Below are 18,081 nucleotides of genomic sequence, written 5' to 3'. Positions count from 1 at the left end.
GATCAGCTTTGCTGATTCAGAGGGTGTCACTCCAGGAACTTACGGTTCGGATCCATCTTCTTCCCCCTTCCCTCCGCGCCCCCTGAATTATGGCTGAGGAGGAGTCCAATTAACAGCGGCTTGACTGCTGCAATGCGGCCTGCTCTGCAATGTAGCAGCGCCTAATGGAGTCTTAACTTCCCCGCGGCGAGTCAATATTTACTTTAAGAAAGAAAAATGTCCCCATAAACCGCTGTCCCAGATGAATTGGGGGGGGGGAGATAGTTGCCTTTTTTTTTTATGCCAACAGGGGGTCTGGGGCTTCAGGCCTTCCCCCTCTGGGATAGGGTTGCTAGACGGTGGGGGGTGCAGCCTCCCACCGTGATGGTTAGTAAATGTTTTTTGCTGTGCAAATGCGGATGGTTGTCAGAGACTCAGCCACGGTGTAGCATCTAAATCGAAGTCATCATGACACAGGAGAGGACCCATTTATGCCACCTTTTAATAACCTATAGGGGAGGGACATAATTTCAGGCACCCCCGTGGGAAGACTTTGCCATTGTCCGTTATTTCCCCCTAGGAAAAGTGTGTGTAGAAACCAAGCCGTACTTTTAAAAAAATATTCGACTTTCCAGATTCCGCAAGGAGATGAGGCTCCGCGGCCGTCCGTCTCATAATAAGTCTGTCCAAAAATGATGTTTTTCGCTCGGGTGAAAGACAGTTTCATTTCCGAACTCAAAGTTGCGATGAGAAATTTGCCTTGCCAAATGAACACTGTATACGGAACTCATCAAATCCTTTCTCCTGACACAAATAAAAGATAAAGCATGTAAAACAGCCTTGACAAGACAGCAGAGGAGGACAAAGAAACACACTGGTTTTGATTCTCCGGGTTTAGAAGCTGGAGGGGGCCCCCCTGAGAAGTGGGGGGGGGGGCCTGGTCCCAGCAGATTCTGGCCAGCTCAGGCAGGCTCCAGGTAACCGAGGGACGAGCCCCTTTCATGTCGCTTTTCCGTGATATAATGACCCTGTTTCCAATTAGCCCAAACATGACAAAAATCTCAACTTTCCTAGTACCAGCAGCCTCCAAGGAGGAGGAGGAGGAGGAGGAGGCGACGGGCGGCAGCCTGAATGACAAGGCCCTTCCTTCCCAAGTTTATGGGCGCGCCGTGTGGCTGTAATTACCGGTTCTGACACAGTGGGAAATTATTCTCCGCGTGTTTAAAAATAAATAAGGTAAATGATCATCCTTTCATTAGATCCGTACTCATATCCTGTAAGTGCTTTTTTTTTTTTTTCCTATTAAAATACTTGATTGAAGGCCCGTTAGCTGCAGATCAGCTCAAAACTACATGTCTGCTCTCTCGGGGGCCGCCGCCTTTAAAAATCACAGTCGGTGCCTGGTGAGGAACAAGAAAAAGCTCCTAAAACTGCCATTTCGGGGAGTGGGGGGGACCTCAGCAGGAAACCCAGATTGCACCTTGGTGTCCCCAAAGGCATCCCACTTCTTTGTTCTGCTAAGAAAAATTAACCTCAATCTCAGCTCCAGGTCCCTAGACTGATTATCATAGTCATTTAAATACTGTAATCTCATTTTCAGCATTGGGATAAGGGGAGGCAGGGGGGCACGGCATTGAGAGAAGGGACTGGGGAGCGAGGCTGGGGAGAGAAAGGGAGCAAAGAAACAGAATAAATTATCTGACAAAGGGAACCGGGCCTTTCTGCTCACAGACCCTATTTCGGATCCTTCCACTTGATTGGAAAAGTTGATGAAGTTTAAATGAAGCAGAATTAGAACCTCAGGCCGCTGAGCATCGACAGGGGGGCTGCCCGAGAATGTGCGATTCAACAGCCCGGGTTTGGGCAGAAGACAAGGGCGAGGCCTAAATGGTATAATCTTCAATCGCATCGAACATCCACACCGACAAGGCAGGGTAATGAGTTAGGCCAGACCAGGCCTGTTGGTTAAAGAAATTAATCCCTCCCGCTGCCCTGAGCGGGGCTTTGAAGCCTATTGTGTGGGCCCCTGTCCCAGTCTATCTAAATGCTAACTAACTGGGAGGGTGAGATTGTGCTTTTCATTGCTGGCGCTAATCTGATAACAATTTGCTCTCTCTGATTAGGGAGGCAGGGAGAAGGAGGGGGCCTGGAGGAGGGAGGGCGCCTTCCCTTTGAAAGGGCGAGCCCATTCTGGGGGGACCTGGGTGGCGGAGGCACCACAGCCATCCCGGCTCCCTGTGCCTTTCAAATGACCTGAAGTGCACGGTTGGGTGGGAGACCAAGTCCCCACGCTCCCTTCCTCTTGGTGCCAGGTCTCTCTGAGCGGTGCCCACACCCCAGGCACCCCTTGCCCCGGGGACCTCCCACTGTCTCCCTCCAGACTTGCTGCAAACGGACTCAAGCCCACAGCCTCTAACTTCTCCCTCCATCTGAAACCCCTCCCTCCTCCCCTGAGCTTTCCAACTGCTCCGGAGCACCCCAGGCCGTGGGCTCCCACCCTTCAGCACTCCTGGAGGTCGGAGCCATGCGCTGGACTCTACGGGTGTGCGCCGGACTCTACGGGTGTGCGCCCCGGGCAGTCAGCTCCCGCGTGTGCGTGCAGGTGCATCACTAGACGGTGACGCCCTCTCAGAAGAGCAAGGACATCCTGGATGAAGCCAACAGAGATGACGTAGGTGCAGAGGGACCGGATTCTTTCCTCCCATCGGGACACGGGAGTCTGCTGGGGCCCCGCGCAATGTGGCATGGCGCACCAGGAGCACGCCTGGGGCCAGCTGCCCTGGGCGCGGCACAGAACCCCGCGGCAGTGAGATGATGTACAACAAAGCTCTGGCGCTGGAGAGGTTGCACGTGGCAGCCAGCGGTGTCGCTGCTTCTGGGTTTGCAGTCACACGTCTGGCCGGAAGGCTGGGTCCTCTGCACACGAGGGGGGACAGCGTGTGAACCCCTGGAGGACTCAGCTTCCCCATCTGTATAACGGGAGCGAGAGTCACACGGGCTGAAGGGCCAGCACAGCGCCAGGCGCACACTGGTCGCCTTTCCGCAGAAGACCACTGCTGTCGGCTGGTCACGTGTGTCCACAGCCGGGAGACTCCAGGCCCAGCCTCTCCCTCACTCTCCGGGAGAAGTGAGGCGGGCTAACTTCCCGCGCGGGGATCCTGGGGGGATCGGGCTCGAGAAGCAGGCGGCAGCCTTGAAAAGACGGCGCTCTCCGAAACACCAGCCGGGCACTTTCCTCTTGGAAGGGGAGTTTTTAAAGACTTGCTTAAGCCTCCAAATCTAAGCCCACTGGGCGCCTACAGAGAGAGCGAACTCTGCAGTGACAGTTTATAAGGGTTCCGGAGACAGCCACCAAGCCCAGCACTCAAGCCCTAAGGGACCCCTCGGAACTGTTCAGCCGGTTCCCTCAAACGCCACAGCGAAACACTGGGAGCTCCCGACCTGGGCTTGTTTAACTTGCAAAAAGTAAACAAATCGCAGGCGCTAACCCCAAACCAACACAGCGGCTGTGCGCATCCAGACATTCAGGCTGGGGAGGGGCGTGGACAGGGTGCAAGGAAGGCGTCCATTCCAGCAGTGGGACCACAGCGTCCTGCAGCTAAGCCTGCACCGCCCCCAACCCTCGCATGGAGGGAGGCACCGCCACAGCAGGCCCTTTTTCCTGCTTCCTGGGGCCCCTGCAGGTCCTCTGGCTTCCACTTCCAGCCTGGCCTCCGCGCAGCATCTGCATTCCCCGCTCTCGCCCTCTGTCTCCAACGCTCTGCATCCCGTCTGGCTGTGCATCTGCTCACAAAGCTTATTATTTTGCCTGGAACAGTCTTCTCCTATGTCCCACGCACACACACACACACACACACACACACAGCACCTCCCCCCAGGGGAAGCTGGCTTAAGGTGTCGCAGCCTCCAGGTGGGACTTCCCGAGCCTGCTCTGCACGCCCTGGGCGCCTTCGCAGTCTTAGCCCCCAGGGGCTTCTTGTCTGCCTGCTCCAGGTACACAGGTAGCCCGGAGCCCAGCACACAGCCTGGCGCAGAAGAGCCCTCAGCCAACACTTTGCACGTGAAGGGTGGGCTTGGGGTGGTCCTTGGGGAAGCGGAGTGGGGACTTGAACTCAGGCACTCCTGTAGGGGATTGCGGGTGTCTTCCAAACACCCTCCCCTGCGTTCTGTTCCTTAAAGAGGAATCCAAATTTACCTAAGCCTCAGGCCCTACACAACCCAGACCCACCTGAGCACCCGCCCCTCGGGTTCCTCACACACACTGGCTATCCTAGTGTGCGGGAAGGTGTCTGGAGCAGCAGTGGAGACACTGCTTGATGCCTGTAGCCCGCGCCAAGTCCAGGCTCTGCTCCTGATTCCAGCCTCCTGCTAATGCACAGGGAGGCAAGTGATGGCTCAACTGCTTGGCTTCCTCATACCCACACACACGGGAGGCCTGGGAGGGGGTTCCCGTCTCCCAGCTTCAGCCTCGCCAGTTCTGGCTGTGCAGGATTTGGGGAGTGAACCAGTGATGGGAGCTGGGAGCTCTCTCAGCATCAGTTTCTGCCTTTCAGAAAAAAAAAAAATAAAAAATAAAAAGATTCAGTGCAACCCATTGGTCTATGCGACCCTCCCAGGCCTCCCCACATGCAGGCGGGGCTGCCCTCAGCTCTGGGCACGAGGTTTGCGAGCTCTTCGAGAGCGTAGCCTGTGCGTCCAGCCGGGTTTGCCCTGTGTCCTTGGTGCCCGGCACCGTGTCTGCAGCCCAGTCCTCAAAACTGCCTGTCACTGAGAGCGAACCCACGCAGGTGCCCTCCTCTCCCTGTGGTGCTCCCAGTCTCCCAGAGCTCAGAACCTCTCTGTCCATTCTTGCTGAAGACCCCTTGCCCTGGCCAGCCCCTCTCCAGAGGCTGCTCCCCTTTCCTGTCCACCTGCTGGAATCCCACCCATCCTGCAGCTCCGGCCCAACCCCACACGCTCCCGGATCCTCCTGGAGTGCCCCAGCACACCCCAGCACACCCCAGCACACCCGCCCTCCCACCCTTCTCTGGTTTCACTAACTTGCCTTGAGGATTTCCATGCGCAAAGTCTCATCCTGCCTCCAAGCAGGCTATATGCGCCTCAGAAACCTTTTTTTTTTTAAACTTCTCCCTAGATGTTTTTAGAAATTTACTTACTTACTTACTTTCATTTTTTAATTTGAAAGGGCAGAGAGACAGAGAAGGATCTTCCATCTGCTGGTTCACCCCTCAAATGTCTGTAACAGCCAGGACTGGGCCAGGCCAAAGCTAGGAACTTGGAACTCAGCCCAGGTCTCCCCCGCGGGTGGCAGGGACCCAAGTCCAAGCCTGCCGTGCCCCAGGCTGTACACGTGCAGGAAGCCGGAGGGGAAGCAGAGCAGCTGCTTGAGTCCGCACGCCAATATGGGAGGTGGGGGTCCCAAGTGGCGTCTCCACAGCTGCCCTAGAAACAATTCCGAGACGTCTTGTGTTCACTGCAGCTTCAACAAATGTGTGCTCATTGATCGATGCATGCATTCGCGGTCTCGAGTGCATACAAAAACAAATACAAGAAAAGCCACCGCCTCTTTTCTTACTGATCTCCTAGGAGGTGAAGGTGCACTTCTACAGGACGTGACGTGACCAAGGCATTTTCCTGTGACGACGGGGCCACGGTCCCTCTCATGCAGTGAACAGACGGTCAGAGCTGCTAGCACAAGTCCCCGCCACGGGGATGCCAAGGCCGGAAGCCCAGCCCCCCACGTTCTGTGGGTGCCCCTGTCTTTGGGGGAGGCTGCTGCGTGAGCTCCAGCTCCCTGGGGCTTCTCCTCCCAAGGCAGCCCCGAGGCGTGAGTGCTCTGCTGTGGGTTACAAATGCCAGGGCACCTGGCTGCCCCGCTCTCACTTCTCCGGACAAACACTGGAGATTTTGATCCACACCGTACGCCTCTGAGTTCATCGGTCTCCCAAACACGTGTTGTTCGGTTCAGAGAAAAGATCAAAAACCCCTTTTTTGTCTCATTGTACATTTTCTGCAGTCCTTTCTGAGGGCCACTGTCACTCCCGTGTGCTATGCGTGTTGACCCTTCTGCTCACTGACCCGTGGGCTGTCAGTTTCCTGACCAGATCCCGAAGGGCCTTGACACTATTGGGTGGAAAGATACAGATGTTTTCTTGGCCACCGGGCCTTTGTTTGCTACCCGTGACAAGAACGCAGGGCCTGGGAGGAGCGCTGGTTGGCTGTGCATTTCAGTTCCGATCAATCAGATCAGCTCAGCTTTGAATCTTAGATGAGCCCACTGCAAGGAAGAACAAACCAAACCCCTGGAAGCTGGTGGGGCAGGGGGCCCAAACTTGCACACCGGCCGGGGGCTGCTCGCCCCGCCAGCACCTGTGCCGATGCCTTTACTCAGTGACTCGCCGAGCTACCCCGTGTGGATCACCGGACAGCTGCTCAGTTTTCCTGTTACACCGTGGTGACGAGCCGCCGACAAAAGTCAACTTAGGTCAGCTCTGTCACGGAGGGAAAGAAAATAAGTCCCAAAGGAAAGATTTTAAATGGCCTTGAAAATTAGGGGGCGGGGCCAGCGTTGTGGCACAGCAGGTTAACCTGCCACCTGTGACGCGGGCATCCTGTGTGAATGCTGGTTCGAGTCCTGGCTGCTCTGCTTCCGATCCAGCTCCCTGCTAGTGCCCCTGGGAAAGCAGCGGGAGACAGCCCAAGTACTTGGGTCCCTGCCACCCATGTGGGAGACGTGGATGGTGTTCCTGGCTCCTGGCTTCAGCCTGACCTAGCCCTGGTGATTATAGCCATTTGAGGAGCAAACTGGCAGATGGAAGATCTCTCTCTCCCTCTCTGTAACTTTATTTATCAAATAAGTTTTAAAAAAATCATGGGGGGAGGGAAAACAGAAACAAAGGATAGATAAGAGAAGCAATTAACACCCAACTGCCTCATTCCCATAATCTCTGTCTTTTTTTTTTTTAAATTTTTTTTGACAGGCAGAGTTAGACAGTGAGAGAGAGAGAGACAGAGAGAAAGGTCTTCCTTCTGTTGGTTCACCCCCTATATGGCTGCTACAGCCGGCGCTTGGGCCATCCTCCACTGCCCTCCCGAGCCACAGCAGAGAGCTGGACTGGAAGAGGAGCAACCAGGACAGAATCCAGCGCCCCAACTGGGACTAGAACCCGGGGTGCCAGCGCTGCAGGCAGAGCAGTAGCCTAGTGAGCTGTGGCGCCAGCTCTGTCTTTGGTTTTCAAATGACCTAATGAGGGGCCGTGGGTGAGCCAGGAGCAGAAGCTCAGGAGTCTGTCTCTCTCAGGGCTTCTCAGCTTTACTATTGGCCATTGGGACCAGACCATTCTTCGTCCCCGGGCCGGGGTACTGTGCTGTGAGCTGTGGCGTGTTGCTGGCATCTCCGGCTTTTGCCAGGAGGACTCCCTCCCCAGCGGCAGTAACCAAAAACGTTTCCAGACCCGGGGCGCGATCACCCCCCTTATTTTAGAACCACAGGTCTAACCCTAGAATGTCGTCATTACTTCCAGAATAACGGCCTCTCATTTAAAGCAGTCGTCCTGCCAACCCTGGGACGCAGGCGAGGTCAGGACCCACACTGCCGAAAAGGAAACTCGGCTGCTTGCCCCGGAACCCTCAAGGGCAAGCACAGCAACTGGGAGGCTTCCACCCTCAGCCAGGGAAACCCATCCGCCCAGGGCACAGGGCACAGCAAACAGGAGAGGCGCGGGTGCCCGGTCGGCGGGGTGGGGTGGGGTAGTAAGCAGTTGGGTAGATTTATCTCATTGCAGACTTTTAACGTTGACTTAAAGTCAAGTGATCTGAACAGTAAGGTTGCTTAGAGGAACACCAACACAAAAGTACTTCTAAACATTCATAGAAAAATAGAATTAAAGGCAAGTTCAGGTGAGCATTTGGCACAGTGGTTAAGATATCTGTTGGGACGCCTGCATCTCACAGCCGACAGCCAGGGTTTAAGTCCCAGCTCCCTTCTGATGGCGGCTTGCTGCTAATGCATAACCTGGAGGCAGCTGGTGACGGAGGGGTCAAGTGCTTGGGTCCCTGCCACATACAAGGGAGACCCGGACGGAGTTCCAGGCTCCTGGCTTTGGCCTGGCCCGGTCCCAGCTACTGCAGGCGTTTGGCGAATGAACCAGTGGAAGAAAGATCTCTGTTCGTCTCTCTGCCTTTCAAACAAGATACATAAAACTCTAGTTAAGAAATAAAAACAAAAGGAGTTTATTCTGGTGTAAAAACCTTTGAAGTGCACGCAGAGCTTTTTCGTAACACACATTTTCCACCCACAGCCCTCACAGCTGGGCTGGTGGACCACAGAGAAGTGCCCCCTCCCTCTGCCTCTTCACAACCCCCCCACCCCATTTTCCTGTGAGCAAACTGAGGCTCCAAGGGTTAAGGGACCTCAGAGGTGACGCAGAGGGAGTGGCTGAGACAGAGCAACCCCCCCCCCCCCGCCGCCTTTTTCTCGGTGGGGGTGGCTGCAGGCTTCTGTATTTCTACGGCTGGAAGTCACAGCTGCAGCCTGGAAGGGTTTTTGTTTGTTTGTTTGTTTTGACAGGCAGAGTTAGACAGTGAGAGACAGAGACAGAGAGAAAAGTCTTCCTTCCGCTGGTTCACTCCCCAAATGGCTGCCAAGGCCGGTGCGCTGTGCCGATCCAAAGCCAGGAGCCAGGTGCTTCTCCTTGTCTCCCATGCAGGTGCAGGGGCCCAAGCACTTGGGCCATCCTCCACTGCCTTCCCGGGCCACAGCAGAGAGCTGGACTGGAAGAGGGGCAACCGGGACAGAATCCAGCACCCCAACTGGGACCAGAACCCGGAGTACTGGCGCCGCAGGCGGAGGATTAGCCTAGTGAGCTGCGCACTAGCCATCCTGGAAAGTTTTTGGGTTTTGTTTTGTTTTGTTTTGTTTTGTTTTGTTTTGTTTTTTGACAGGCAGAGTGGACAGTGAGAGAGAGAGACGAGAGACAGAGAGAAAGGTCTTCCTTTGCCGTTGGTTCACCCTCCAATGGCCGCCGCGGCCGGCGCACCGCGCTGATCCGATGGCAGGAGCCAGGTGCTTCTCCTGGTCTCCCATGGGGTGCAGGGCCCAAGCACTTGGGCCATCCTCCACTGCACTCCCTGGCCACAGCAGAGAGCTGGCCTGGAAGAGGGGCAACCGGGACAGAATCCGGAGCCCCGACAGGGACTAGAACCTGGCAAGGTGGAGGATTAGCCTAGTGAGCTGCGGCACCAGCCTGGAAGGGTTTTAACAGTCTCCCCCCACCCCCGCCTCCCGGGTTAGCCCTGATTCAGGAGCTTGCACAAAGACTCAACAGAGAATTTCACTTCCAGTTGAGCTTTCCCCAAACCACTGAACGCTGGCGTTTCTTAACTTTTTGCGATCTGATGAGAGGTCTGATGAGAGACAATCCACTCCACTCTACAAATGCAACCTACGCTAGCTCACACCAACCAATGGCCGGGTGAGCGCGACTGCTGTGCCTTCCCCCAGCCGCCCCAGAGGTCCTGGGGCTGGAGCTAGACAGAGCTCTGTTCTCGGGGAATGCGGCAGGGCAGGCCCTGCACCATCGCACTTGCCCGACCTTAATGTCCCACTTCTGGTGCGAGCCTTCGCTGCCCGGGACACATGTATCAGTGTTGCGAACACAACCACAGGACTAACGCCCCGAGATCAGCAAACTCAAAGCACAGCTAACACTGTGGGGCGCGTCGAATCGCATTTACTCTGTGGCAAAATTTTTAAAATAAAGACGTGGCTTCTTTAAAAACTCTGAGTTCGTTTCATGAGACCGTACTAGTCTGAAAACCTCTGCAGCAGAAAACCGTTTTGAAACTCTGTCCGCAGGGCCGGTTACACGTCGAGACAACCTCGTCTTTCAAATAAGTGGGGGAAAAGCAGCCGGATCATAGCGTGAACAAACTTTGAGCCTGGAACCGTCTGGAAGGTGCTGGAAGCCACTGCCGACTTGCCCGGCCAGGCTTCAGAAGTCTTGCTGGAGGACTGACCTCCCAGCCACACCACTGCAGCCTTCTGAGAGCCACCGAGGCGGAAGGTGTCGGGCAGGAGGAACCCGGATTCTGAGGTCCCGTTCCCTTTACTGCTTCAAAGCCCAAGCACCCCTTTTGCTGGGGGACAAGGAGGGAGGCGGGGCTCCTCTGGCGGGCGGCTGCCCCCAGGCGGTGCTGAGGAGCCACGGGAGCAGAAGCAGCTCTGCTTTCTGGATTGGCCCCTGGGCCCGGCAGGGGGCTCGGTTCACTGCTTCAGCCTCCTCCACAGATGGGCTGGCACCAGGAAGAGGGAGGCTTTGATTTTAAAAGAGGAAAAAAGAAAAAATAGGAGAGAAGGAGGGAGAGAGAAAGCACATGAGTGAGGGAAAGCAAGAGAGAGAGAGAGAGAGAGAAGCAAGGACAGAGAAACCCACCGTGCCCCACAGTAAAAGGAAACCTGCCCACCAGCCAGCCAAGGCCAGGCCATTAGGACGGGAAGCCCATTTCTTAATCCCGTTATGTTGTAATTGGGCGTAAAAGGATTTGAGCAACCAGAGGGCTATTCTGGTCGGCATATAAAGCCTCCTGCACCGTTTCCCATTGTGCACGAGGCTAGCACAGAGTGACCACGCTGGTTACTGGTGCACCTGTTCCGTCCACCTAACACAGAGTGACCACGCTGGTTACTGGTGCACCTGTTCCATCCACCTAACACAGAGTGACCACGCTGGTTACTGGTGCACCTGTTCCATCCACCTAACACAGAGTGACCACGCTGGGATACTGGTGCACCTGTTCCGTCCACCTAACACAGAGTGACCACGCTGGTTACTGGTGCACCTGTTCCGTCCACCTAACACAGAGTGACCACGCTGGTTACTGGTGCACCTGTTCCGTCCACCTAACACAGAGTGACCACGCTGGTTACTGGTGCACCTGTTCTGTCCACCTAACACAGAGTGACCACGCTGGTTACTAGTGCACCTGTTCCATCCACCTAACACAGAGTGACCACGCTGGGATACTGGTGCACCTGTTCCGTCCACCTAACACAGAGTGACCACGCTGGGATACTGGTGCACCTGTTCTGTCCACCTAACACAGAGTGACCACGCTGGTTACTGGTGCACCTGTTCCGTCCACCGAATACAGAGTGACCACGCTGGTTACTGGTGCACCTGTTCCATCCACCTAATACAGAGTGACCACACTGGGATACTGGTGCACCTGTTCTGTCCACCTAACACAGAGTGACCACGCTGGTTACTGGTGCACCTGTTCCATCCACCTAATACAGAGTGACCACGCTGGTTACTGGTGCACCTGTTCCGTCCACCTAACACAGAGTAACCATGCTGGTTACTGGTGCACCTGTTCCGTCCACCTAACACAGAGTGACCACGCTGGTTACTGGTGCACCTGTTCCGTCCACCTAACACAGAGTGACCACGCTGGTTACTGGTGCACCTGTTCTGTCCACCTAACACAGAGTGACCACGCTGGTTACTGGTGCACCTGTTCCATCCACCTAATACAGAGTGACCACGCTGGTTACTGGTGCACCTGTTCCATCCACCTAATACAGAGTGACCACGCTGGTTACTGGTGCACCTGTTCCGTCCACCTAACACAGAGTGACCACGCTGGTTACTGGTGCACCTGTTCTGTCCACCTAACACAGAGTGACCACGCTGGTTACTGGTGCACCTGTTCCATCCACCTAATACAGAGTGACCACGCTAATACAGAGTGACCACGCTGGTTACTGGTGCACCTGTTCTGTCCACCTAACACAGAGTGACCACGCTGGTTACTGGTGCACCTGTTCCGTCCACCTGCCCCCTTCGCCTTGTCTCTGTGAGCAGACGTGAAGCTGCTTGTGGGCCCGGTGTGGTCACCTAATTCTGCAAGGGCATTCATTCCACCCGAGCACACCGGCGCTCAGTGACGGGTTCCCCGTGGTGGTCATCGTAAGGATCTCAGTAGAGGTGCTGAGGCCCATGAACCCGAACTCGCGTTTGGGGTGAAAACAACAGACATGCAGGCCATGTCTAAGGACGGCTGGCTTTCTTTCCAGCCCCCTTCCTCACCCCCTTCTGACTCTGCCTCTTGCCCCTTCAAAGTCTGCTTCCAGGTCTGCTGCTTTGTAAAGCTCCACCAAGCCCTGCCCGGGGCTCCCTCCCCTCAATCACCAACCCTCTGGGCAGTGTGGTTCACTTGAAAGCCTACCCATGACGTTGCCTTCATATTACGCGTGTATGTGTGTGTGTGCACGCACGTACACATATGTACACTAGGAGTTAGCATCTCCTGAGAGCTTTCTTTAAGGCAGGTGCTAGCTACACTAAGACTCATCTCATGTCCCCAGCTGAAAATCTGCGTTAACTCCTGGTGGGCAAGGCTGCATTCTAAACCCGTGTCTTCCAAGAGAGCTCATGATGGCGCTGAGCCTTGAAAACATTCAGGAAGTATTTCTTGGCCGTCCACAAGCCCTGCGACATCAGTAGATCTCACTTGGGAAGGAACACTGAATAAAATGATCCTGGAATCAGATTCATTTGTGACTTTCTTGGGCTGGGTGCTATGCAACATGTACCCAGTCTAAGTCGTCACTGATGAACTAATTGCATTTTATGTCCAAAAAATCACGGGGCTGGAGGCCACGCGCCTGGGTCTCCCCCTGCTTCTGCCACCACGTCAGCGTAGCACCTCAGGCCGGGCCTCTCCCCCCTGGCTGGGCTGGGTGTCTGCGTCAGCTGCTCTGCACCCCCAAACGCTGATTCTATGACTCTATCGTACAGAGGCATGCACTTCTTATTTGTGACATAAACGCCCACGGAAAAACAAAGTCAGCAATAAATTATGGAGAAATCGGGCGTCGTGATCATTTGCACTTTCCGAGGGTGCTCGCTTCCGCAAAGTCAGGCCCTGAACACAGGCTGCTTTCCGCAGGGCGCCAGGAGGTTTGAGGTTGTCAGGGGCGCAAACCCAGCAGTCTCTCCCTGTAACTGTATTGACAGGCTATCAGCTGAGTCCCATGGCAGGCAGGGCGCACCCCTGACAGGTTCTGTGAAGCAGCTTGAAGGCGGTTGTAGCAGGATTCTATGTTGAGTCACAGAATCCTGGGGAAATGAGAAGCAAGCAAGAAGAAGCCTGCTCCTTTCTCTATTCAATTTTATTCTTCCCGGAGAGTCACATTTGAAGGAAACCGGCTAACTGCACGTCACTTTCTACAATAGGGCAGCAGCCCTTTCCGAAGGGGAATATATACATCTTCTCGTGGCTGCAGGGAACACCGACTTGGTTCCATCAGTCTCATTAAATCACCAGCTAGCGTGGTTTTAAGCGAGGCAAATAGCCGGTGAGCGTTTGTAGGCAAAGCCTACGTGGCTGTCTGAGTTTCTCCCTTTGCACCTGTTACAGTGGCATCTTGCAGACATGTTCTTGAATAAGTGATGTGGAGACGTCCTGGTAAATTCTATGGGTGTGAAACACCCGTGTTGGGTTTGTTCCGTCAGTGTCTCTGCATCTTAAATGAAAAAAGGCTGATCCCGTTCACCGGAGCAAACAATCGGCACGACCACCCCCGCCCAATATGGTAGAATAGATGATTATTGCGAAGGAGCTGTATTCTTCCAGTAGAGAGGCACACCTCCAGGCTGCGACTCAGACAAAACCAAAATACACTGCGGCTCCCATCATGCTCCCGCAGACGGGGGAGGCAGACAGCGCTCCCGACCCCTGCCACCTGCCTCGAGGAGGCACACACAGCCTGCACAGCCTCTCAGCACCCGCGCCGCTGAAACTGACAAGCCACAGAGGAGAAATCCACGGGCCAAGCACAACAGAAATTTCAGGGGCACACACGGAAACCGCTCAAAGGCTAAACAATAGTAAATCTTCCACTTTTCCCCTTTTCTTGGAAGCCAAAAATCCCAAAGTTTTTTTTTTCACTATTCCAGCCTCCACCCCCCTTTTTGGCATGGTTAAAATACTTCTGGGCTGAAGGGCTGGTGTTGTGGCATGGCCAATTAAGCCACCGTCTACAACACGTGCATCCCATACCCGCGTGCAGGTTCCAGTCCCGGCTGCTCTACTTCCAATCTGGCTCACTGCTAATGTGGTCAGGAAAGCATCAGCTGACCGTCCAATTCCTTGGGCCCCTGCCACTCCACCTTGGGAGATCTGGAGGGAGTTCCGGGCTCCCTTCAGCCCCGGCTGTTGTGGCCATCTAGGGAGTGAGCCAGCAGGTGGAAGAGCTCTCTGTATCTCTTTCTGTCTCTCCTTCTCTCTGTGGAACTCTGCTTTGCAAATAATAAATCTTATTTTTTTTTTATTTGACAGAGTTAGACAGTGAGAGAGACAGAGAGAAATGTCTTCCATCTGATGGTTCACCCCCAAAATGGCTGCTGTGCCGATCTGAAGCCAGGAGCCAGGTGCTTCTCCTGGTCTCCGATGCGGGTGCAGGGGCCCAAGCACTTGGGCCATCCTCCACTGCACTCCCGGGCCACAGCAGAGAGCTGGCCTGGAAGAGGGGCAACCGGGACTAGAACCCGGTGCCCATATGGGATGCCGGCGCTGCAGGCGGAGGATTAACCAAGTGAGCCATGGTGCCGGCCCCCAATAATAAATCTTTTTTTTTTTTTTTGACAGGCAGAGTGCACAGTGAGAGAGAGAGACAGAGAGAAAGGTCTTCCTTTGCCGTTGGTTCACCCTCCAATAGCCACCGCGGCCAGCACGCTGCGGCCGGCGCACCGCGCTGATCCGATGGCAGGAGCCAGGTGCTTCTCTTGGTCTCCCATGGGGTGCAGGGCCCAAGTACTTGGGCCATCCTCCACTGCACTCCCTGGCCACAGCAGAGAGCTGGCCTGGAAGAGGGGCAACCGGGACAGAATCTGGCACCCCGACCGGGACTAGAACCTGGTGTGCCAGCGCCGCAAGGCGGAGGATTAGCCTAGTGAGCCATGGTGCCGGCCCCCAATAATAAATCTTAAAAAAAAAAAAAAAAAAAAAAAAAAGTGCTGGGCTGAGGAATCAGTGACCAGAGCAGAGGGAGCAGCGGCGGCCTCCGTGCGTCCATCTGGAGACAGGGGTCTGGGAAAAGCAGCGGTCTGGCTTTCTGTCTGTGCTCGGTTTCTCTGCCAGCTCTTGGTTGTCCGGTTCTGATACAAACTCTTAGAGGAGGTGGTCAGCATTGAAACACAGACACCACCTTGCCTGCTCTGGGGGGGCGGGGGGGCCGCAGGGCCTTCCAGAACCCAGGAAGGAGCATCAGAGGGATTCTCCCCCGCAAGCGCAGCACACAAGCCCTGTGGCCCCCGCACGGGCGGCGACGGCCAGGGCCATGCCGCGGGCACCTCGCCCACCAGTCACTCAGCTCCTGCACATTTTCCAGGCCTCAACTGTGGCACCGGAAGCAGGGATGGAGCTGGATTCGGAAGCTGTTCAGCTAGTGCCATCCAGAGGCCAGAGGTTGCTAGCCAGGGGCGGCTTCTGCAAACCTCCGGAACACTTTACGTTTGCATACACAGGCACGCACATCACATACAGTGTCATCTACGCGTGTGTACATGTGTGTGAAATTCATGTGTACAAGCACCCTGGGGGCGGGCAGCATGCACCCGGTCCCTCGGGGATGTCACGGCAGAGTGTCCCTGGCTTTGTTCTGGGGAAGGCGCTGGCTCAGGTTCAGGCCATAGGGGCTGGAGAGCAAAGCACAGGCAAAGCTGGGGAGAGACACAGAGAGGTCTCCAGCCGCTGGTTCACTCCCCAGAGGGCCACAGTGGTCAGAGCTGCGCCGATCCGAAGCCAGGAGCCAGGAGCTTTTTCCGGGTCTCCCACGTGGATGCAGGGGCCCAAGGACTTGGGTCATCTTCCACTGCTTTCCCAAGCCATAGCAGAGAGCTGGATCAGAAGAGGAGCAGCCGGGAGTCGAACGGGCGCCCCTATGGGATGCCGGCACTGCAGGCGGCGGCTTTACGCGCTATGCCACAGCGCTGGCCCCTGTCCCTGTCCCTGACCCTCAATCAGTGGCCCCAGCTGTCTGTCCCCTTCTGCCCGCTCAGAGTGGCCCTTCCCATCTGAAAGTTAGTGGGGGGGGGGGGCCTTGTTCTCCCCGGGGACCTGGAAGAGGGGCGCCGAGCCGGGCACCGCCCCACAGCCTCCTCCCTCCTCTCTGGGCAGGGAGTCCCGCAGGGCACGGGGAGCGAACCAATGAACTCAGCTTATCTCCACCCAGGGTTAAGACGCCCCAAGTTCACTCCCTGCCAAAGCCTCCGCGCGCTCACGCGTCCCGCGCCAGCACCCGCGCGCGGGGGCAACGCAGCCATTTCTGAAGGCGCACTGCCCTCCAGCGGCGCCAGGCGCAGCCCTGCGCGCCCTGCGGCCCCGGGGAGGGGTGCGGGCGCCACGCCGGACGGGACCCGCGCTCACAAGCCGCAGCCCCCTCCCTCCTGCCGGCGGGGCCCCTGGGCCACGGACTCGCGCCTTTTTCCTTCTTGGGGCTGTGATCTGGAGAAGTTAACCACGAGCGTGACTGGGAAGGAACGAACGCGTGAGGCGCCGCTTCGGGGGACTCGGGAGCACCTGCGGCGCGTTAGTGGCCCAGGTGCGCGGGGGCGAGGCGGGCGCCCCCCGCAGCCCGCGCCGTGCGGGGCTTCCCGAGGGGATCGACCCCGGCCACCCCTTCCAGGGGCGCCGCTGTCACCGCTCCTCGAGGAGGGGGACCCTGAGGCTCAGGAACGCGACGCGAGCTGGGCGCGGGCGGTGAGGACCCGGGGCACGCGTGGGCGCGGCTCACCTTGACGATGAGCGGGTTCTGAAGCATGGAGTCCCGTACGACCCCCAGCCTCTCGTTCTCCATGCCCGGGCGGATGTCGGCCACCGTCAGGGGCCGCCGAGGGGGCGGGCAGATCTGGCTGACCGTGCGGCGCACCGGCGGCTTCTTCTTCTTCCATCGCATGAGGTCCTGGCCGGAGCTCCCGGCCTCCGGCATCCTGAGGGTCTCTCCCCAGCGCGCAGCCCCAGCGTCCCGGCTGCCGACTGCTCGCCCCGGACCGCACCACCGGGACCCCGGGGCGGGCCGCGCAGGCCGGGGCTCCCCCGCAGCGCGCTGCGCCCACCTCGGGACGCCCCCTCGGTGCAGGGGGCCCCGAACCCGGTCAGAGGCCCCACAGGCTCCTCGGAACGTCTTCCCGGCATCGCGCTGCGGACTGGACGAGGAACCGAGGTCACGGCCACCCCTGCGGGGAGAGTGGGACGCTCCGTCTCCTTGGCGACGGGACGCCAACCGACCCTGGAGTTTCTTCGGTCGAAGTAGAACACCCAAGAATCGCCACCGCGCGGGGCTAAAACGCCGCGGGGCCTCGCAGGGCCACTCGGGCTATCTTCAAATCCAGGACACCCGCCCCCACACTCCTGCCGGCCCCGCACCCCTGCACCCAGTTGTCAGGATAAATTAGAAATCTGAGTCCCAGGCCGGAGGGCCCACTCTGGGAGCCTCCTCTTTCGTCTGTTGAGTGGTAGGATGACTTCTCAGCTTTTGGCAACAGGATCTAAAATGCACATTACCGCGCCCAACCCACTGAATCAGCCTGTCTGGAAGTGACATCTGGGATTCCGCGTTTGTTGAAATTAAAATCCCCTACCACCACCACCACCCCAACTTGGGATTTTGAAAAGAATTCAGACCTGCAGAAAAGTTGAAAGAGCACATGAAAAGTTTATATATCAAGGCCCCAGCCCTCGCACTTGCCACCTTTGCAGAATCATTTGAAAATTACCTCCAACAGACTCGGACTTGACCCCTACAAACGTCTTCATGTATCAAGGACATTCTCGGACATCAATACAGTGCGTTGTCACGGTTGATTTTAATGTGTTAAACCATAGTGTCTAATCTGCAGTCCATTGGCAAAGCTGCCAGTCTTGCTGTTTTTTTTGGTTTGTTTTTAAGATTTTTTTTTTAATTTTTTGACAGGCAGAGTGGACAGTGAGAGAGAGAGAGACAGAGAGAAAGGTCTTCCTTTTGCCATTGGTTCACCCTCCAATGGCCGCCGCAGCTGGCGCGCACCGCGCTGATCGAATGGCAGGAGCTAGGTATTT

General features: G+C 56.5%; 1 protein-coding gene across 1 annotated transcript in view; it reads right to left on the bottom strand.

Annotated features, from left to right (window-relative positions):
* The window catches only part of CFAP77 (cilia and flagella associated protein 77), a 137,127-nt gene extending 120,014 nt beyond the window's left edge, over positions 1-17,113 (bottom strand). The window contains exon 1 of the mRNA XM_070058346.1: positions 16,778-17,113. Within this exon, the coding sequence (XP_069914447.1) occupies positions 16,778-16,972 (195 nt within the window). The 5' untranslated portion in view covers positions 16,973-17,113. The remainder of the gene's footprint in view (positions 1-16,777) is intronic.
* Positions 17,114-18,081: the final 968 nt, after the last annotated feature.

The sequence above is a fragment of the Oryctolagus cuniculus genome, chromosome 1 (genome assembly GCF_964237555.1).
Source record: "Oryctolagus cuniculus chromosome 1, mOryCun1.1, whole genome shotgun sequence".
In the NCBI taxonomy this organism is placed as follows: domain Eukaryota; kingdom Metazoa; phylum Chordata; class Mammalia; order Lagomorpha; family Leporidae; genus Oryctolagus; species Oryctolagus cuniculus.
The sequence above is the reverse complement of the archived record's forward strand: the minus strand, read 5'-3'. Positions and strand labels throughout refer to the sequence as shown.